At 54.4% G+C, this 21199-nt stretch overlaps 1 protein-coding gene across 1 annotated transcript; it reads left to right on the plus strand.

Annotated features, from left to right (window-relative positions):
* The first annotated feature begins 1976 nt into the window (after positions 1 to 1976).
* Positions 1977 to 20791, plus strand: LMNB2 (lamin B2). Its single transcript, XM_033134490.1, has 12 exons — positions 1977 to 2279; positions 9080 to 9216; positions 12388 to 12544; positions 12785 to 12910; positions 17343 to 17513; positions 17608 to 17733; positions 17923 to 18143; positions 18264 to 18543; positions 18614 to 18721; positions 19507 to 19626; positions 19880 to 19993; positions 20691 to 20791. Exons 1-12 carry the CDS (start codon positions 2001 to 2003, stop codon positions 20730 to 20732), a joined length of 1881 nt encoding a protein of 626 aa, XP_032990381.1. The 5' UTR covers positions 1977 to 2000; the 3' UTR covers positions 20733 to 20791.
* Positions 20792 to 21199: the final 408 nt, after the last annotated feature.

The following is a 21199-nucleotide window of genomic DNA, read 5'->3' on the forward strand; positions in this document are numbered from 1 at the left end:
CGCGGAGTGGCCACGCCAGCTTGGCCGGGTGCCCTACACCTCTGGCTCCAGGGAAGGGGCGGGCTACGCCGGAGTTGACACCGCCCCGCCCGTTCAGCGCCAAAGTTTGAAAATTGCTAGTACCTCCCAAACTGCTCGCGGGGAGCATGAGCCCCGGCCCCACCCACGGGAAGCGCAGGGCTTTCTGGGACTTGGAGTCCAGCCCCCGGGGTGTGGGGTCTTGTGGAGGGCGGGGTGCTCCGAGCACCCTGAGGCCCCGCCTAGTGCTGAGAGATCGGGGCAGGGAATGGGGGCCAGACTTCAATTTACCGAGGGGAAGACTGAGGCCCGACCCTAAATACAGGAAGGGAACAGTATCCTGACGGGGAGGCGGGGGGACAGCACGGTCAAAGACCCGGAGGCGAATTGGATATCCAAGTGCCAAGAGTGGCCAGGGCAGTGGGGGGCAGGCGGCGGGTGGGACCTGCCGGGCCTTGAATGACAGGCGAGTGGGGATCAGGTTTGGTGGTCAGTTGGAGCTTTGATGGGGAGTGGGTTGAGCTACATGGTAGGGGCGGTGGAGGGTAGGAAAAGTGACCCCATTTCACCCCAAACCTCAATCATTTTTCTCCCCTCCTGCCCTGCCTCCTGTAATATCACTTATTCATGTTTTGATTTAAACACCCACGTTTTGCCCCTTGTCTTAATATTTTATATTCCTGCCAGTAGGAGGGAAAGAAAACAGTAGGAGATCCACAAACACAAGGTAACTTTCAAAAAGACAGCATAGTCACAGTTTAGCCAGGGACTCCGTGCTGCTTGGGTTCTAGGGATCAGCCCTCTGTGTCCGGTTAGAGGGGATTAGTGAGTGCGTATCAGGTGTCAGGATTGGTGAGTACCTTGGTGGATTGGCTAGGGTTCCTGAGGGAGGTAGTTATAGCCAGTTCCCCAGGTGTGATGTGTGGGGAGGGGTTCTTTGAACAGAAAGAACACCTGGCAACTTCCAGGGGTACAGGAAGGAAGTAATTCTCAACTGGGGGAAATTTGTTCCTCTCCCCCCAGGTGACATGGTGCAATGTCTGGAGATATTTTTGATTGTCCGGACTGGAGGCGGTTAGTGCTACTGGAATCAGGTGAGGGGAGAGCAGGGTTGCTACTCCATATCCTATAAGGAACAGGATGAACCCCCACTGCAGGGAGGGATGGGGCCCAAGCTTCCACGCTTTATCACTTTATCGATTGGCCTCTGGTGGGGATTTTATATAGTATGTGGCTTTTGTGTCTGGCTTCTTTCACCGAGCATGTTTTTAAACTGAGGTATAATTGACATATGATATTAGTTTCAGGTATGTGATGCAATGATTTGCTATTTGTATATATTGTGACACCGATCACCACCATGAGTCTAGTTAACAGCCACACATAGTTACAATTTTTTTTCTTGTGATGAGAACTTTTAAGGTCTACTGACTTAGCAACTTTCAAATATACAATAGAGTATTGTTAATTATAGTTGCCATGCTGTACATTGTATCCCAGGACTTACTTTTCTTATAACTGGACCCCTTTCACCCATTTCTTGCCCCCCATCTGTTCTTTGTTTCTATGAGCTCATTTTTGTTGTTTTCTAAGATTCCACAACTAAGTGAAATCACTGAGCATGTTTTTAAGGGTCCTTCACCATTTTTAATTTTAATGAGATTCCAAAGAGATAGGTAGGTGATTCAGGTGGGTAAGCTGAGGCACTGGAAAGAAACCCAGTTTCATATCGTGGCCAAACTGGGATTTCGAAACCGGTGCTTTGGTTCTGGACCCCGCGCCTTCTGCTAGCTGTTTAATGAATAAGTAGCTAATGACAGAGAGGGAAACTGAGCTGGAGTTCCTCCCCCACCCCACCCCCGCAGGAAACTACAACTCCCGGCGTGCCCCGCGCGCGACGCCGGCCGGACTACAAGTCCTAGGCTGCCCCGCGGCGGCGGCAGCAGGCAGCGAGCGCCATCTTGGCCGGAGGCTCGGATTGAATGAGCCCGCTGGTCCGCGGCCGCTGTCCCGAGCCGCGCGGGCCCCGAGCCGTCGGTGCCGTCGCCGCCGCCGCCATGGCCACGCCGTTGCCCGGCCGCGCGGGCGGCCCCGCCACGCCGCTGTCGCCTACGCGCCTGTCGCGACTGCAGGAGAAGGAGGAGCTGCGCGAGCTCAATGACCGACTGGCGCATTACATCGACCGCGTCCGCGCGCTCGAGCTGGAGAACGACCGGCTCCTGCTCAAGATCTCCGAGAGGGAGGAGGTGACCACGCGCGAGGTGGGCGCGGGCCCCGGACTCTGGGCGGGGTTCCACCGAGGGGCCCCCAGAAAGTCTGGGGGGCCCTCAGTGAGGGTTGCACGCTGGGGCAGGCCCCGCCCACCGAGGGCTCTCCAGGGGGTTTCGGGTATCCCTTGAGTGCAGTCTGCGGTAGAACCGTCCTTTGAAGGGTCCTCAGGAGGCCTGGGGGGTCCTGAGTGAGGGGTGCACGCCGGGACAAGCCCCACGCACCAAGGGATTCGAGGAAATCGGGGGGGCACTATGAGGGGGTGTGAGTTAGGCGAGGTCCCGCCCCCAAGGGAGTTGTGGGGAGTCTCCGGGCTTGCGTTTGGTGGTTCGGGTGTCAGGGGAGAAAATTGGAGGCGGTTCTCTGCTCTCGGAGGTTGGAGGCTCCTGCCCTCTGAGGGTCCCTAAGGAGGAGCAGAGGGGCTCACTAAGGGGCTGTCCCTGGGAGAATCACGTGGTTTCAGTTCTCAGTGGAACTTTGCAGGTGTCCCTTGATGAGGCCTGGGGCGTTTGGGGACTGGGTTGGCGGTTGGGCAGTAGGAGACCTGTCTTCAACCCGGGCCTGGGGTAGGGTGGGGTCGGAGGAGAGGGGGTCTGATGCCTCGGGGGTCCCGAGGAAATTTGGGAGGCCCTTAATTGGCCTCGGACCCCCTTGGCTGTTGGATAGAAGCCTGGTAGGCCCTGTCCATCCCGCCTCCCCACCACCAGGAGATGTGAGGAGAGGAGACGCGAGGTCTTGGGGAAAGAGTCACGTGGGGCCCAGCTTCACTGCAGACTGACGGCGAAGGGGCTGGGTGAGCCCCGCCCCCTAAGGGGTTGTGAGGGCGGGGGTCCCGGAGGGCCTGGGTGAGGTATATCGGGCTCTGGGGACAGTGGCTGCCAACTCAAACCCCTCCCCTCTTTTCTCCCTTCCGCTGGCCCCGCCCAACTCAAGGGGTCCTCTGAAAAAGTGGGAAGTGCCCACCGCGTGGTTCCTGGTGAGCCTGGTGGGAGGTGGGTCCGGGAGCATGCACAGCTACTCAGAGCCTCGCCTTCCCCATCGGGAGAATAGGCCAAATGACGGACTTCTGGGAGAGGAGCAGCTGGGAGGGTGGTCATTTCTGAGAACCACTTGCCCTCTGTGTGACTTTGGGCAAGTCACTTAACCATTTTGAGTCTGAGTTTTCTGTAAAGTAGCAATAATACGCACCTTTTGGGCTTGTCTATGGGGCCACGATGAATTAGTGTTTGTTTTGTAAAATACAAGTAACCCCCCCCCCCGCCCCCCATAACACCAAACCTCTGTAACACAATTTTGCTCTAACACAGTTCGAGAATTGGGGGAAACCCTCCTACAACACAGATCCTAGAACAGGGTTTCATTCTAAACACAGTTTGAGAATTAGAGAAATCCCGGAACAACATGGAGCATAATAAGAGCCCCCCCCCAGGCCATTGGTCACCCGTGGGTGCCTCACAGCAGCATGCCAACTTACTGCTGCTCCCCACCCTTCTGCTGCTCCCCACCTTGGGTCAGGGCAGCCCAGCTCCAGGGAGAGCCATTGTTCACAATCTTAGCTGTAGGGGGGGCGGTTCACTGGCCCATGTGGGAATCCAACCAGCGACATCCGCGTTAGGAGCCCGGCGCTCCAACCACCTGAGCCACCTGGCCGGCCCAGTAAGAGATTTTAAGAGCAAAAGAATATTTTATTCAAAATTAGGGAAATCCCTGAACAACACAGAATGTAATAAAAACTTAGTATTGATGACGAAGAAAACATTTAATACATATTAACATGTTATACTTTTGGTGAAAATCGCTTTAATAAAGATACTTCTCTTAATTATAAAACTATAATAGTATGGTTTTTGTTTTGTTTTTTCAAATTTTTGGAACCTAACCCCCTTTTTTGTTCTCGTTCTTTGTTTCGTATAACATGGATTTGCATAACACGGCATTTGTTAGGAACCTAACAATTGTGTTTTACAGGGGTAAACTGTAAAGGCAATAGACTATAGGGCTGGTGTCCAGCAGAGGCACTCGTCTGGGTTCTGGGTTCTGTTGTCCCTGTTTAATAGTCACGGGGACAGGAAACAGCTCAGAAAGTGGGGCTTGGGTGTTGGGGAAGGAAAACGATCCGGTGGTTGGGGGTGTTCTAGGTTGCTCCGGATTGAATTCAGACTTGGGGGTCCAAACTCTGCCTTTAATCCATGTGACCTGGGGCAGGTCACTCAGCCTTTTGAAGCCTGTTTTGTCACCTGTACATGGTACTAGAATTGTCCCACACTGAGCGTTAGCCCCTGCCTCAGCAGTGCGAGGGTCTTCAGCATGTCGGTGCAGTTCCTGCCTGCCAGGCTGATCAGCGCGACATGTTTGAGCTGGTTTCTTGTCTTAACCCCCCTGGTCTCAGTTTCCCCACCTCCAAATGGGGTGAGACTTGCACTGACCTGCCGTAGTGCTGGGCCTGGTGAGCATGGTGGAAGTGGCGAGGGAGCAGGGTGCTGGCCCCACTGCTGGGCATCGTCACACTCAGGGCAGGCCTAGGCAGCGTGCCCCGCCCCCACCTGTCTGGCTTTTGCTTATTTCTCTGTTACTAAGGGTTGTGGGAATGCAGGGCTTTGGTGGGCTAAGCCTGCTGCACTGTGAGCTTCAGGGCTCAAAGGCTGTGGGGGGCTCTAGGCAATGACAGCGCTAGGGAGGTTCAACTGGCTTGTTCTCCAGGAGCTTCCTGCTACTTGAGGGATTGAGGTGTGTTGTCACATAGCAGCCTGGTCGTCTGTCTCCTTTAGCCTTTCCTTAGGAAAGAGGGTCGCAGGGTTGTATGTCCTAGGGGTTGAGTTAATAAGTCTCTTTTCTAGGTCCCAGTATGCAGGGTCTGCGGTCGAAGACGAGTAAGATTCCTCTAGGGAGGGACGACTTAAGCCAGACGGGACCCCGGGGACCCCCATGAATATTGCTCTAAGACTTAGAGGAAGCTCTCCTCTTAAAGTTCCATCACTGGTTGCTGACGCATGGCTCATGCGGCAGAGACCTTGATGTGCAAGGAACAATAGTGGAGCGGAACCTCCTGGCTCCTCGTTTATCTCATGGGAAAGCAATACAGAGACCCGCTCCCCCCTAGGCTTAGCATACCACACCAGTGACCACCTGGGGACAGTTTGCTTAGGTTGCTTTGGGACACAATGAATGGGTATTGGCGATAAGGTGATTGTCTTAAGCGGTGTTTGAGATGTAACAGACCCTGCCCAGAGTCACGTAGTGCCTTTTGGAAAAATCAATAAATACTCAGGAGAGACCCCATTCAGGGCTCCAGCCTTTTATGGCTGTGAGTCCCTTGGTCCTCTGTGATTTCTTGCTATATAAGTGTTTGTGTCTTTATTTCTTAACCTAGCCCTCGCCACCTCCCTCGTTTCTTCCCACTGCTTGTGTTGTGCAGGTCGCAACAGAGATGATAATGCTTCTCTTTGCTGAGTGGAGGGGACCTGGAGCAGTGGGTATAGGTGGTCACCGAGGGCTGTCTGGAGGGAGTGACCTGGAAATGACAGTGGGGCCCGGGCAGGGAGTCAGTGAGCGACAGGTTGAGGCCATTAGAGGTGAGCCGCCCAAGCTCAGGCTGGCCCGGCAGGCGCGGAGGGGGCTGTGGGGGGCGGGGGGGTGCCTGCAGGGAGCAAGGCAGTTGGCTGCACTAGGAGAGACGTGGACATGTCACACCGAGGAGTGTGCCGGTTACCTGGACACTCCCGCCAGGGGATCCTGCCCTCCAGGGGACATCTGTGGTTGTCACGACTGGGGCTGCTCCTGGCGTAAAGGGGTGCTCTTTAACACCCCACAGTGCCCAAGGTGGCCCCAAATACCATTAGTGTCAGGGCTGAGAAGCCACTTAAGGAACACTTTGAAGATGCCATTTAAAATATTAGAAGCATCCCATATGTTTGTAATACAGCCCGAGCAATTCAGACGCCTGAGGTAAAACGAAAGCTTGGTGTCCCTTCCCGCAGCTGGGCCGACTTGCCCCTTTGTGGCGTCCACGCGTACTCTCTCCTCCACACTGGCTCACACACAAATCCCGCCTGTGTGCTTTCCAGGCCTTTCCCACTGGATGTCAGTTGGTACCTGTTGGCTGGGTGGGCAGCACTGGGGTGAGTAGTCACCGCTGCTGTTACTGGAGGAGCTCTGGAAGCAGGGTGGTGGGGTGGCATGCTGGCCAGATTTGTGTTTTACGAAGCTCTTGGGTGCTGGGAGACGGGAGGGGTGGGACAGCAACGGAGGGAAGGTTCTCCAGGGACCCTTCCCAACCGGGTATTACGTTCCTCCAGGCTTCAGTTTCTTTTCCCTTACCCGCACAGGTGTCTTGTTGCTGTTTGGGGTGGGGGTGGGGGGTGTTCCTCAAGTGGAACAAAGGAGGAGGGACTGGGCTGTGATCCTGGAGTTTAGTGGGGGAGCCAGTGTCTGCCCATGGGAACCCATGTTTGGCTTTACATGCAGAGCTGTTTCTCAACGGAGTGATTTTGTCCCCTGAGGGACATAGGCAACAAGGAAAAGGCCACCTGGGGTTGTCAGTCCCCATCCCCATCCCAAGCCAACAGTACTCACACATTTGTCGGGATTCCTCAAACTTGATGCAAGCAGTAAAAAACAAAAGGCCCAAGCTGTCCCTCTCCCGCGGTGGTGCCCCAGGCTTCAGCAGTGACCACAGAGGGCCACAGGTGCAGGGAGCACCTGTTACTGGTCTGAAAGAGCTCCGCTGTCTGCTCGTCCTCTACACAAGAATTTTCTAAATCATCCCAGTGCCATAGATTGGGGTCAGCAGACGTTTTCTGAAAAAAGCCAGAGTCATTTTCAGCTCTGTGGGCGGGACGGTCTCAGGCACAACTACTACTTGACTGGGCTTTTGCAGTGGGAAAGCTGCCGCAGTGGCATGTGGAGGACCGTGGCCGGCCTGTGCCGGGAAAGCTTTGGGTGTGTGTGCTGAAGTGGGCATTCATGTAATCGCCTGCGTCACAAAATAGCTCTTTCCTTTTCCTCAGTCATTTAAAAACTTAAAACCATCCTGGGCTTGCAGGCTGGACAAAAACAGGCAGTGGGCTGGAGTTTCTGCCCTGGGCTTGAGTTTGCAGGCCTGGTTACAGGTAACTGTCTTATTGGCACACACACCGGCAACACCCCGAGAAGAACATAAGTACTTTAAACAAGACACCGAGATGGGCCAGGGTCTGGGAGAAGGGTGGGGGGGGCACCCGCCTCAGGCACATAATCTAATGGGAGGGCCAAAGTCTCCGTCATGGGGATGAACTGTACGATATATTTCTACACATTTAACCATGTTTTTAGGCCAGTTTAAGATTTACAGAAAAATGGCAAAGGTGGTACAGAGTTCCTGTGTACCCCAACCCAGTTTCCCGTTTACATCTTTAGTTAGCATTTCTCAGGACTAACTTACAGTATTGGTACATCTGCCTTAACCAACACCCACACTTTGTTCACCTTTCCTTAGTTTTCCCCTGAGGTCCTAGGACCCCATCCAGGATCCCACATGACAGCTGTCACATCTTGGGCCCCTCTGGGCTGTGACAGTTTCTGACATGTTCCTCATTTTTCATGTCCTGGGTGGTCACGAGGGCAGCAGGTCAGGAGTGTGGTAGATGCCTCTCTATTGGTGTCTGGTGTTTTCTGATGGTTAGGCTGGGCTGATGGGATAAGTAACATTTTAATGAAATATTTTTAAAAATTAAAATGAATGCAACAAAGCCACGGTGAACAAAATATCAAAACCTAAAGTCCAGTATGAGAATTGCTGGTTCCCCTTTTGCCCTGTGCTCCAACCCAGCTCAGTTCTGATCTTGCCCTAGTTTCCTGTTGGGTTGGTCCAGCCCAAGATCCTCCTGTCCAGGGAAGGGAGGGCACGAGAGAAGGGGCCCCAGCAGGCATGCCATCGGGGGAGGGGCAGGAGACCTTGTCTGTGTAGAACCTCCCTGAGGCTCAGGAGAGTTCTGGAAGGGAAAATGACAGGAGACAGGGCAAAGACAGGCATGTGAACCCAGGTGCAACTATCTTTAGAGAGTGTAGCCAGCAGCTTTTTGTGAATTCAGGGTTTATTCCAGAAGGCAGTTCCCAGAGGACAGAAATGGAGAGGGCGGCTCAAGGTGACACCTTCGTGGGAGAGAGGGCCCTTGCTGTGTGTGGGTGGGGGCTGCAGGAGGCAGCCAGGTTACAGGAGGGAGAAGCTTGCTTTGTCTGTTCCCACCTCGTGTGTCCTCTTGGAATTGCCTTCAGCAGACCTGCTCTGTCCTGTATCTTCTCAGGTCAGGTGAGGGCAGTTTATTGTTCTGTGCCTCGTTTTCCCATCTGTGAAATGGGGCCAGGAGTCCATATCTGACCTTACCTGTTTAACCAGCTGAGGGACCATCCGCCAGACTGTCTTCCACAGTGGCTGCACCAGCCACAGGCTCAGGTTCCCATTTCTCCACGTCCTCGCTAACACTTGTAATCGTCCATCTTTTGACTCTAGCTAACCCAGTGGGGATGTCTCACTGTCCTGGTTTGTGAACACATGTGCGTGGCCCTGTGCACTTTGACAGGGGGAGGGTAGAGGCAAGAAGGCCACGGGGAAATATGAGTTGTGCACCCAGCTGGTGGGTATGACCTGGCAGGAGACAAGTGACGGGGCCAGGTCAGGCGGGCAGGGTCTGAGGCAGGACTGAGCTGGTCGGGAGGCCTTTGGGGTCAATAAGCGTGTGTCCCGCAATAGGCCTGCCTGGACGCACGCTGTCAGGGTTGGGGGGGTTCCTTCACCTGGCCCCTGCTGTCCTCCCAGGTGAGTGGCATCAAGACATTGTACGAGTCGGAGCTGGCTGACACCCGCAGACTGCTGGATGAGACCGCCCGAGAGCGTGCCCAGCTACAGATCGAAACAGGGAAACTGAAGGCTGCGGTGGAAGAGGCCAACAAAAGGTACAGGGTGCAGCTGGCATGATGTCCCAATTTCAGGGCTATGTGTGTGCAGGGCGGGATGGTTGCTGGGGGCAGTGGTTTGTCACCACCACCTTGTCCCCTCAACTCCCGTGGCAGGGACCACTCTGAGAACATGGGGATGGGGTCTGAGCGGGGCCCCCACTCGGGCAGCACTGACCTTCTATCTGCCCCCAAGCACCTTATTTCTCCCCTCCCCAAGCATAATTTGGCCTGAGGAGGGTTTTGAACCCAAGCAGCTTTCCTGAGCCGGAATCTATGCGAGCTGGGAGTGCTGGGCCCACCTCCTCCTGAAGGCTGTAGAGTTCAGCCTCCAGGACCCGCCACCTCCCTCCTCTGCCCTGGATTTGGGAGCCACTGGTGTGCCGACCCTCACTGCTTTGTCCTCTGTGCCTCCTCTCAGGGTCCCCACACTGGAAAACGTTGGGGCCAGCTTCCGCACGCCCCTGCCCTAACAGGCCAAGGCAGGGACAGGCGACCTTCGGGCTGGAGGCTTTTATTTGCAAAGCATGTTCTCTTGCCTGCTTATGAGTAACGGGCTCTGGAAATTTGGAGAGCAAGGTGGTGCTGGAGGTGATAGCAGAAGTAATAAAGTAATTTAAGTAATAAAGTAATTTAAATACAATTTAAAGTGATAAAGGGGATACCATGAATAACACAGCAGTTCAGCTGTGATCCCTTTCATCCTCACAGTCATCACCATTTACAGAGGGGGAAACTGCAGCACAGGGTTGGGGACTGGTCCCTTAGCTCGGCCGTGACCCAGGCTTGGACCCTGGTTCCTGAGGCCCTCTCGTCCCAGCAGCCAACAGAGCCACCTTCACGCTTGCAGCATTTTCTTCTTTTTATCCTTTTTCTTTCTTTCTTTTTTTTTTTTGATTAATAGGTGTTTTAATTAATAGGATTTATGTGTGCGGTGCAAGCTTATGCGCAGATGTAGGTTTACAGGAAACTGAGTGGAAAGTTCAGTTTTGGAAAGCCGCCTGGTTAATGAGTGAGCTGCATTGTTACGTGGGATGAGCCGCAGTCGTAACGTGGTTGTGAAGTACAGGGTTGACCTTCTGCCCCGGCTACTCCTGAAAGAAGAAGTTACGTTTTTTTCTGCTTGTCAGTCACAGATGCTCACTGTGGAGAAAGTGGGAAAGGCAAGATAATTTAAAGAGAAAAATAAAGGTCTCCGTGAGCTGCCAGCCCCACCCCGACGGATTGCTGGCAGACCTGGTGCGCCTTTTAAACTAAAGGCCAGATACAGTTAGAGGCCGGCGATGCTCTTGGACGTAGCAAGCCTCTCAGACAGCTTGCTGACTCGTCCACGTCCTCTGTGACCCGATGTCCTGTCTGCTGCCATGTTCCAGCGTCTGGGAGTCTGTCACCATTGGCTCCTGTGGCTTGGTTAGGCTGTTCCCATTGTTGTGTGACCTGTTTGGGTGGCAACTGTGCCCTCAGAGCAGTCATTTTCCTTGGCGTCTAAGTGAGACTCGCCTCCTTCTGGGCGGGTGGGGGCTGCAGACATTTAAAACAGGGTGACAACAAAGAGCGTTGACTGCAGTGGTCCTGGATGGAGGGGCTGTAAACATCTTGGCTGGTGGCTTCATTGGTAAGGCCCTTGCTCTAGAAAGGAGGCTTCCTGAACTCACTGGGCCCTGGCGCACCCATTCCAGTCTCCCGCCTTGAGCAATTACAGATCTGCAGGTACTTCTTGGCGGCCTGACTTCCTGTTTCAGGTCTGCGAGCCCCTCCAGGGCTGCAAGTGGGTGGGCAGTCACCCCAAATTTGAATTTCCCAACAGGTCACATCCAGTGCTTTTCTTTTCCTGATAAATTTATCACTAAATCCCCATGATGACAGAATCGCAGATAGCGCTGTAGAGAACTGAACAAATTAAGACAGGTGCGTAAGCCAGTGAGTGCCCCTGCGTTCTGGACCATTCCATGTAGCTCTGCAGAACCTAAAATTGGATAAAGTTGTTTAGAAAGTTTCCACATATCCTGATCTCTCTGCTCTACCACCCTGGCCTTGGTGGTGGTCTTGAACCTGCCAGGCACAGCTCACCCCTTTTGCACTTCTGGACATCCTGGACCTGGCTCATTCCCAGGGTCCCCTCCTACAGGGCCTGTGCCACTTAAAGGTGCAGCCTCCACCTGGCACAATCCTGGTCCCCATCCCCCGACTCATCTGTTCTTACAGCAGATTAGCAGGCAGCATATACACCGTCATCTCTGTCTCGTGAGGGCAGGGCTGTTTCCAGATGTATCTGGCAGGAGGACGGCGTTCTCCAGGCTGAAGTCACTGGTCTTGATGCCACACCACCTCACGCGAGCTGAGGCAGTGCCATGTCCCCGGTGGTTTTCACCCAGGGTGACTGCACCCAGGGGACACTGGGCGATGTCTGGAGACATTTGTGGTTCTCATGCCTGGGGGTGCGCCTGACATCAGTGGGTGGGGCCAGGGGTGCTGCTGAACCTCCACAGTGCCCAAGACAACCCCCATAGAGAGCAACCGGCCCCGGTGTCAGCAGTGCCGAGGGGGAGCCTGGATATTGCCACAGCTGCTGGATATGGTCCAGTCAGTTCCCTGGAGGGCGAGGTGGGTAAGCTTTCAACCCCGAGAAGATTTAGAATTACGTTCAGAAATGTCTAAGAGCATAAATTTCACACTATTAAGAGTTATTTGTTAAAGAATCTATTTGGCATCTTAAATGTTCGATATTAGAGCTAACTGTCTGGTAGACTACCGAGACCCTCTTAACATAGCTTAAGTTTACAAAGGAGGTCAGCTTTTCAGAGACCAGGGTTTTAGTTTATAACTTTAATAAATTATACATTAATTAAAAACAAATTAGATTTCTCCCCTAAGTGATCCTTTCCATGTCCAAAAATCTCAGGAAAGGACATGAGCACCCATGCCTTGAGGGTTTTTTGAGTGCTTGTATTTGTCAGTTAACAGAGTCCCAATGGTATGGGGCAGGTTTGAAGAAGGGTCACCTTTTGTGCCAATAGGCGAGGCTCCCTCACCTGAGAGCCAGGGTGGGTCAGGCCCGCCCTAAGCAAAAGGGCCCACGGCTCAGAGGCAGAAGTGAGCTTGTTGTTGGCCCTTCCTGTGTGCACAGCTGCTTATACCCCTCCTGGGGCTGTTGCTGCTCTTGACTTTTAGCTCCAAGAAGAGGGAGGGCGAGCTCACAGTGGCCCATGGCCGTGTGAAGGACCTGGAGTCCCTGTTCCACCGGAGTGAGGCAGAGCTGGCTGCTGCCCTCAGTGACAAGCACAGCCTCGAGAGCGACGTGGCTGAGCTTCGGGCCCAGCTGGCCAAGGTAGGCCCTGGGCAGCCCCCACTCTGGAGATGGGAGGCCTCAAGCTGGTGTGCATGTGCGGGTGGCTGAGGGATGTCGTGTAGGTGTGAGCGGCCTGGGGCTCAGCTGCCAGCGGCCTGCAGACCCCTAACCCAGTTGGCACCCACATTGGAGTTTGTGTATTTAAGGGGCTCCCCCAGGCACGAAGAGCCACGTGGTGAAGCAGAGAATCACCTCAACTTGTTGTCCTGCATTTCCCAGGCAGAGGATGGTCACTCAGTGGCCAAAAAACAGCTGGAGAAGGAGACGCTGATGCGCGTGGACCTGGAGAACCGCTGCCAGAGCCTGCAGGAGGAGCTGGACTTCCGCAAGAGTGTCTTCGAGGAGGTGGGTCTCAGTGTGCTGTGGGCACGTGTCTGTCCCGTCTTCCCGGCACCACTCATGAAGAGCCTGTCTTTCTTTAACCCTGTTGTACATCCTCGGCTCCTTTGTCGAAGTTTAATTGACCATATAAGCATGGGTTTATCTCGGCTCTACTTGGTTCCATTGATGTGCGTGTGTGTTTTCATGCCAGCACCATACTGCTGGTGGCTGTAGCTTTGTAGTACTTTCTTAGCAGGGTGCATGATACCTCTCACTTTGTTCTCAAAATTTCTTTGGCTATCTGGGGTCTTTTGTGGTTCCATACAAATTTTAGAATTAGTGGTTCTGGTTCTGTGTGTGCATGCACGTGCGCCCAAGGTGGTTCACGCCAGAAGAATTGAGGAAACCAAGCCCTTTGTGATGGCCTCTCTCTGGCCAGCATTCTAAGTCTTGTAAGTGGCCTGCAGGTGTCTCCACCCTCTTCCGTGTCACACATGGACCCCGAGCATGGTTGAACCAATTGGATGTGCAAAAAGTAGTAAACAGAACTCAATATTCAAACCAACCAAGGGAATGAATATCTATGTGGTCTTTCTTCTTTCCTTCCTTTCTTCTTTCCTTCCTTTCTTCTTTCCTTCCTTCCTTCCTTCCTTCCTTCCTTCCTTCCTTCCTTCCTTCCTTCCTTCCTTCCTTCCTTTCTTTCTCTATGTGATGAAGCCACATCTAAAAACGAGTGTGCTAAAATGATCACTTTATGAATAATATATAGAGCAGTGTTAATCTGTTACTTATATTAATTCCTTACAGGTATATGATTTACAATTTATTTTCAATTCCCCCACTCTGTCCCCTTGGGCATCTACAGCTTGTTCTCTGCACCTCAGGGTCTGTTTCTGTTTTGTTTATTCATTTGTTTTGTTTTTAGATTCCACATGTAAGTGAGATTATATGGTATTTGTCTTTCTCAGTCTGACTTATTTCACTCATCACAATACCTTCTAAGTTTATCCATGTGTCGCAAATGGCAAGATTTCATTCTTTTTTTATGGCCAAGTAATATTCCATTGTATATATACCACATTGTCTTTATCTGCTGGTGGACACTTAGGTTGCTTCCATATATTGGCTATTGTAAATAATGCTGCAATGAACATAGGGCTGCATATATCTTCGGATGAATACCCAGAAGTGGGATTGCTGGGTCATAAGGTAATTCTATTTTTCATTTTTTGAGGAACCTCCATATTTTCCACACCAGCTGCACCAATTTGCATTTCCACCAACAGTGTACAAGGGTTGCTTTTTCTCCACATCCTCACCAACACTTGTTACTTATTGATAATAGCCATTCTAGCAGGTGTGAGGTGGTACCTCATTGTGGTTTTCAGTTGCATTTCTCTGAGAGCTAGTGGTGTTAAGCGTCTTTTCATGTATCTGTTGGCCATCTGGGTATCTTCCTTAGAAAAGTGTCTGCTCAGGTCCTCTGCCCAATTTTTCATTGGATTTTGTTGTTGAGTTGTGTGAGTTCTTTATATATTTTGGATATTAGCCCCTTATCAGAAATATCGTTTGCACATGTCTTCTCCCATTCATCTGGTTGCCTTTTGTTTTGTTGATCGTTTCTTTGGCTGTTCAGAAGCTCTCTAGTTTGACATAGTCCTGTTCATTAATTTTTTTTTTCTCTTGCTTTTGGAGTCAAGTTCACAAAAACCCATCTGAGATCAAGGTCTGTAAATTTAGTGCCTATGTTTTATTCTCTGTTCTATCGTTTCAGATCTTATATTTATAAGTCTTTAATCCATTTTGAGTTAATTTTTATCTGTAGCATCAGATGGCAGTCTAGTTTCACTCTTTTGCATGTGACTGTCTAGTTTTCCCAGCACCACTTATTGAAGAGACTGTCCTTTCTCCGTGGAATGTTTTGAGCTCCTTTGTTGAAAATTGCCCATGTTGAGTGTGTTTATTGCTGGGCTCTCAGTTCTGTCCCCTTGGTCTGTGTCTGTTTTTCTGCTAGTACCATGTTTTGACTATTGTGGCTTTGTTGTATAGTTTGAAGTCAGGGAGTGTGGTACCCTTGGTTATTCATGGTACCCGATGGCTTGTTTCTCTGCCTGTGGATTTGAGGCAGTGAACTCCGGTTTAGATGCTGTTTAGCTCTTAGCAAATCATCAGGCTGATAAGTAGACGTCTTTCTTCTCCTTTCCAGCAGGTGGTGCTATAGCGCAAATTTGTTTTCTCACCTGCATGGGGCACCTCGCGGATCTGGGTGGGTGGTGTTGCCTCGGTCATGGAAAGCGCCCGGTATTCCCCGAGGTGGTGGGCGTCCCCTCTGTATCCGGGTCGTTCGATCTCAGGGCCCCATCCCTGTGGTGCGATGTGGCAGTCGGTGAAGCTCCCGGCGCCTCCTCTGAAACCAGTGGCTGCCAGCACGCTGTGCTGTCCAAGGCGGTTCGCGAGTCTGCTCTTTGCCGCCAGGCTGGTAAGCGCGGCCTCTAGTCCACGGCTCCCACCCCGGTGTGCCGCGTCTCTGCCCGTCACCACTTAGGTCGGAATGTAGCTTGTGCCCCTTCCGTCCCCGGCTGCTGTGCGAGGGTTGCAGCCCCAATCCTGCACCCGCTGCCCACGCGTCAGCGGGCCGGGAGCACTGGCCTGCGTCTGTGCCCCGTCTGCCCTTCCCCGTCCCGCCTCTGCTGCTCATTCCATTCAGCCACCTTCACATGTCCCCATGCTGGGATCTCAAACATGTTTGTGTGCTGAGCAGGGTCCTTGGTTGAGTTACAGTTGTCAGACTTGTAACTTTAAGGGGAGAGAAGAAGGGGTCTTCTCACTCTGGGGTGAGGCTGATGTCTTGAGGCTTTTCTGTCTCAAGATGGACACTTATCAACTAAGTTTAGGGCCCACCTGGATAATCCAGAATGATCTCATCTTGAGACCAATAACTTAACCACATCTGCAAAGTCCCTTTTTCCAAATAAGGTCCCACTCAGGTTCTGGGGATTAGGACACAGACATACCTTTATGGGGCCCGCCATTAAGCCTGTTTTACTCCCTCCCTATCAAAGGATGGGTGCGGGCCATGTGCTTCCCTCCCCTGACCTTCTAATCCTCGGGCCTCTGCCCCTGGGCTTGGCCAGGCCTGACTGGCAGAGACCGAAGTCCCTATGAGTAGAGCTGTGGTCCTGTGCCCTCTGGGAGGGGGCCAGCATGAGGGCCCTCCTACCTCATCATCACTCAGCCCACTGTGCTGTCATGGCCCAAAACGGAACCCTGGGGCCTGACTGGTTTATGTGGTCACTGCCCTGCAGAGCTGCTGGTGGGAGGACGGCCATGCAGCCGAAGAATGGTCTGCGGCTCCAGCCAGGCCCCATGACAGCCAGGGCCACCAGGGGAGCTGGGGAGGCGGCCGGGAGGGCAGCTGAGGGGGGGCCGGTCAAGGCACCCCTATATGTCAGGGGACCCATGAAGAGGCCTGCACAGAGAAGCAGGAAGGCACCCAGGAAGGACTCCTGGAGGGGGTCCCCAGGGTGGGCTGTGACGAGCTCCTGGAGGGAGGCCATGAAGAGGACCACGATGAGAGCCTGGAGGACCGTGGTGAAGGTGGGTGTGCTCTCGTGGCTCCCGTGGCGGCGGCAGTTCCCTGTGAGCAGGACTGGCTTCCTTGAGGAGCATTTCTGTTGTTGTTAGGGACCGATGACACAGTAACAGTGACTGGTTTCTGAGGTGGCGTGAGTGTGAGAGTGGAGCCTTCTCCCCTAAAGTCCCCAGCTCGCCGTGTGCCTGGGCAGCTGCACTCATGGGACGTGTGGTGTGGGTGTCCGTCAGGTGGTTTAGTCAGCTGTCACTGTCTCGTTCCACCGCTGTCCTGATAGCCAGGTCTCTATCTCAGGCCCTGGGCACCTGGGATGGGCCCAGTCAGGAATTCTTTTCTTAAATAACAGCTTTATCGAAACATTCCCATACCTTAAAGCTTTCAGTGTGTGATTTACAGTGGTTTCAGTACATTCACAGAGTTGAGCAACCATCACCTCTAATTCCAGAACATTCCATCACCCAAAATAAGCCCAGTCCCCATTAGCAGACAACCGCTAACCCACTTCCTGTCTGTGGACGCGCCTGTTCTGGACGTTTCCCGTAAGTGGAATCACACACTGTGTGGCCTTGTGTGTCCGGCTTCTCTCATGAGCCCCGTGTATTCAAGGTCCATCCACGCTGTGGCGAGTGTCAGCGCCTCCCTCCTTTTCACAGCTGAGTAATATTCCAGAGTGTGGATGGGACACGTTATGTTTGTCTCATCTGCTGACTGACACTTGGGCTGTGTTCTCTCTGGTGACTGTGAAATGTGAACAAGTAACCAGGGCGACTCCCCAGAGGTTCACTGTTGGCACCCTTGCTCGCACCTGGCACTTGGGTCGAGGGTACTGGTGACCAGGACGGGATCACCGCGCTCTTTCCCCAGGAGGTGCGGGAGACGCGGCGGCGGCACGAGCGGCGCCTGGTAGAGGTGGACAGCAGCCGGCAGCAGGAGTACGACTTCAAGATGGCACAGGCACTGGAGGAGCTGCGCAGCCAGCACGACGAGCAAGTGCGTCTGTACCGCCTGGAGCTGGAGCAGACCTACCAGGCCAAGGTGCGGTGGCAGGAGGGCAGTGGGTGGGCAGGCAGCAGGTGGGTGGCGGCCCCTCTGCCCCACACCTGGCCCCTCACTCGCCCTGTCCCCTCAGCTGGACAGCGCCAAGCTGAGCTCTGAGCAGAATGACAAGGCCGCCAGCGCCGCCCGTGAGGAGCTGAAGGAGGCGCGCATGCGGGTCGAATCCCTCAGTTACCAGCTGTCTGGCTTGCAGAAGCAGGTGACGCATGGAGTCCCCTTCCTGCCCCACAGTCCCTGCAGGTCCTTCCTTCTGCCCCTGGGCAGTAGATGCAGCCTCGGAGGTCAGGAGCCATCCATGCCCTCCCCTGTCCTCTCTGTGCCCTGAGTGGGGCTGGCCCGCTGTGGAACCCCTATCTCCCCCTGACCTGGACCTCGGACCCCTCCCCAGGCAAATGCAGCCGAGGATCGGATCCGCGAGCTGGAGGAGGCTATGGCTGGGGAGCGTGACAAGTTCCGGAAGATGCTGGACGCCAAGGAGCTGGAGATGACAGAGATGCGGGACGTGATGCAGCAGCAGCTGGCCGAGTATCAGGAGCTGCTGGATGTCAAGCTGGCCCTGGACATGGAGATCAGCGCCTACCGCAAGCTGCTGGAGGGCGAAGAGGAGAGGTGGGGGTCTGCGGGAGGGGGCGGGGCCAGGAGAGGCTGGGAGGAGGAGGGGATGGACCTGGGGCAGGTCAGGAGGGGCTGTCCTGGCTCTCGCTGCCAGTCACCCCATGTCCCTCCCAGGCTGAAGCTGTCCCCTAGCCCGTCATCGCGGGTCACCATCTCGAGGGCCACTTCGAGCAGCAGCGGCAGCAGTATGGCCACTGCAGGGCGCTCAGGCCGCAGCAAGCGGAGGCGGCTGGAGGCTGAGGAGCCGCCAGGCACAGGCTCCAGCAGCATCGGCTCAGGTGGCGGCGGTGGCAGCTTCCACCGGGCCCAGCAGGCCTCGGCCTCCGGCAGCGTCAGCATCGAGGAGGTCGATCTGGAGGGCAGGTTTGTGCAGCTGAAGAACAGCTCCGATAAGGTGAGGGGCCAGGCGCTGGGGCTGTGGGCTGGGTCTCCCAGAATTGTGTCAGACGGTGTCCCATTTCCAGGACCAGTCTCTGGGGAACTGGAAGGTCAAGAGGCAGGTCCTGGAAGGGGAGGAGATTGCCTACAAGTTCACGCCCAAGTACGTGCTGCGTGCTGGCCAGACCGTCACGGTAGGTGGTTGCAGAAGGGCTGGTGGACTGACAGGCGGTGGGACGGAGGTCACAGTGGCAGCCACACAGGCGACAGGATGTGAGAAGCAGGACACGGCTTGGGGCTGGGTGGTGGCTGAGCTCCTGGCTCTGGGAACAGCTGCCTGATGTCTCACATCATCGGTGCCAGCGTCGCCCCATTGCACCCTCCCTGGAACCCTTTGGAGGCCTAGGTGACATGCCAGGTACCATAGTGGAGGCAGTCTGGGTCCAGACTATGTGGGCCAGCAGGCATTGGTAAGAGATGAACAGTCATGGGCATGGGTCCTGGAGCTGACGGGCTTCAGAGTCCAGCTTGGCCTGTTTGCCAAAATGACTGTCCTTGGCTACTGTGGACCTCAGTCTCTTCTTTCATACCCTGGTGACCATCATCCCTGGGCAGGACCTAGTAGGGCTGGAAGGATTAAATTCCTGGGGCAGGGGCAGCTGGATGGCTCACTTGGTTAGAGCGTGAGCTCCCAACAACAAGGTTGCCGGTTCAATTCCCGCATGGGATGGTGGGCTGCGCCCCCTGCAACTAAAGGTTGAAAATGGCGACTGGACTTGGAGCTGAGCTGCGCCCTCCACAACTGGATTGAAGGACAACAACTTGGAGCTGATGGGCCCTGGAGAAACACACTGTTCCCCAATATTCCCCAATAAATTTCCTGGGGCAATGAAGGGGGATTGTGATGGAGGACCAGCTGCTGGCATATACCACCAGGACTAGAGCCAGCATTGATGAGGAGGCCCTCCTGTGTCCCCAGGTGTGGGCAGCTGGTGCGGGGGTGGCCCCCAGCCCCCCCTCGACGCTCGTGTGGAAGAGCCAGAACAGCTGGAACACAGGCGAGAGCTTCCGGACTGTCCTGGTCAACGCCAGTGGGGAGGTGGGTGCCTGGGGCTTGGGTGTGGGGTTCCTCTCCCGCAGTCCTGAGGTCTCCTTTGTCCAGCCCAGCCCACCCCACCCCACAGGCTGGTGCAGGAGCTCTGAGCTGGAACTTAGTTTGGCAGAGCCCATGAATGGTCCCTGGATGGCGCTGTGCAGCTTGCTGACACCTGCAAGAGCATGCTGACTGCCACCACTGTGGGCTGGGCCCCCACACCTGGGGGTTGAGTGGCCGTGGCTCTTGTCTCACACAGGAAGTGGCTGTCAGAACAGTGAAGCAGTCCTCAGTGTCACGGGAGGCTGAGAACGGGGAGGAGGGAGAAGAAGAGGGAGCCGAGTTTGGCGAGGAGGACCTTTTCCATCAGCAGGTAGGGATACCAGGGGCACACTTGGGCGTGCACATGTATGCACGCACACCCCTTAGCCCTGCTAGCTGGACCCCCAAAGCCGTGCTCACGTGGGTTGCCACAGCTCTGAGCAGAGGTGCTCTTGGCCTCTCCTTGGTACCACTCACCCCTTGGCCCTGTCTCCACTGGCACAACCCAGAGATGGCCGTGGGTAGCTCTCCTTGCCTCTGAGTCTTAACTTGTGTGGACCTTGGGGTAGTGGCCCGGGGAGCCAAAAGTGGGGTGTTGAAAGCTGATTGCCTCTCGAAGTGGCACCAACATAGCCCTGGGGATCTCAGCGAATGTTCTCTGGTAGCATGATTCCTTGTCTGAGAGACTAGTAACTTAAACAATGGTTTTTGGGGAGAAGATTGAGAGCCCAGGACCACACTGTATTAGATGTTCTGAGACTTGTGGTGCATGAGACATAAAATTGTGATGTGTAGCTCAGAACAGAGTTAAGGGAGACATAGACAGGTCTGCAGCGGGGACAGTTGAGGTTGTCGCCACTGGCTGTGTCATCTGGTGGAGGATTTGTCTTCCTGAGGTGGCTCAGGTGCTGGGCCTGGCCCAGCCCCTCCCTGGCAAGGGGTGGGGGCCGCCAGCTGCCTGCCTAGCCAGGGGGCACACGCCTGCCTCCCGGACCCAGCTAACTGCTGCCGTCCTTTCTTCCTCCCAGGGGGACCCCAGGACCACCTCACGAGGCTGCCGCGTGATGTGAACAGAATGTGCCTCATCACACATCTTTACCCAGAGCCACTGAAAACTATTTTTATATCATTGGCTTTCTTTAGTCCTTGATACATTTCTAGAGAATTTTTAAGCAAACTGTCAGAATGTGGGGGTGGGTTTCCATGGGCCCCTCTTTCCCCTTCACCACTGTCCAGACTTTTTTCGGTGACAGTTCCCCTGTTGGTTGGATGTGAGGCCCAGGAACTGAATGGCTGACGGGTTTGGGCTTGGAGGCTGGAGGGCCTGCCTCCATCGCAGACCAGGGCGGACCCCCGGGGCCTGGAGGTAGGCACAGGAACTGTGCGGGGATTCAATAGCTGTTTGTGTTATTTAGCTTTTAAAAACCAAATTCAGAATCCAGGTTCCTGCCTGGCAGTGGCAGGGGTGTCCCCTGTGGAGTTTGGCAGCTCAGTCAACTGGAAACCAGAAGGCAGTGTCGGGGTGCTTGGAAGTTGC

The sequence above is a fragment of the Rhinolophus ferrumequinum genome, chromosome 18 (genome assembly GCF_004115265.2).
Source record: "Rhinolophus ferrumequinum isolate MPI-CBG mRhiFer1 chromosome 18, mRhiFer1_v1.p, whole genome shotgun sequence".
Lineage (NCBI taxonomy): Eukaryota > Metazoa > Chordata > Mammalia > Chiroptera > Rhinolophidae > Rhinolophus > Rhinolophus ferrumequinum.

Excerpts from the sequence above, each read along its gene's own strand:
- LMNB2 (XM_033134490.1), top strand. The coding sequence starts at position 2,001 with ATGAGCCCGCTGGTCCGCGGCCGCTGTCCCGAGCCGCGCGGGCCCCGA. Across the intron at positions 9,217-12,387 it reads GTGGAAGAGGCCAACAAAAG|CTCCAAGAAGAGGGAGGGCG; the intron begins GTACAGGGTGCA and ends CTTGACTTTTAG. Across the intron at positions 17,734-17,922 it reads TGTCTGGCTTGCAGAAGCAG|GCAAATGCAGCCGAGGATCG; the intron begins GTGACGCATGGA and ends ACCCCTCCCCAG.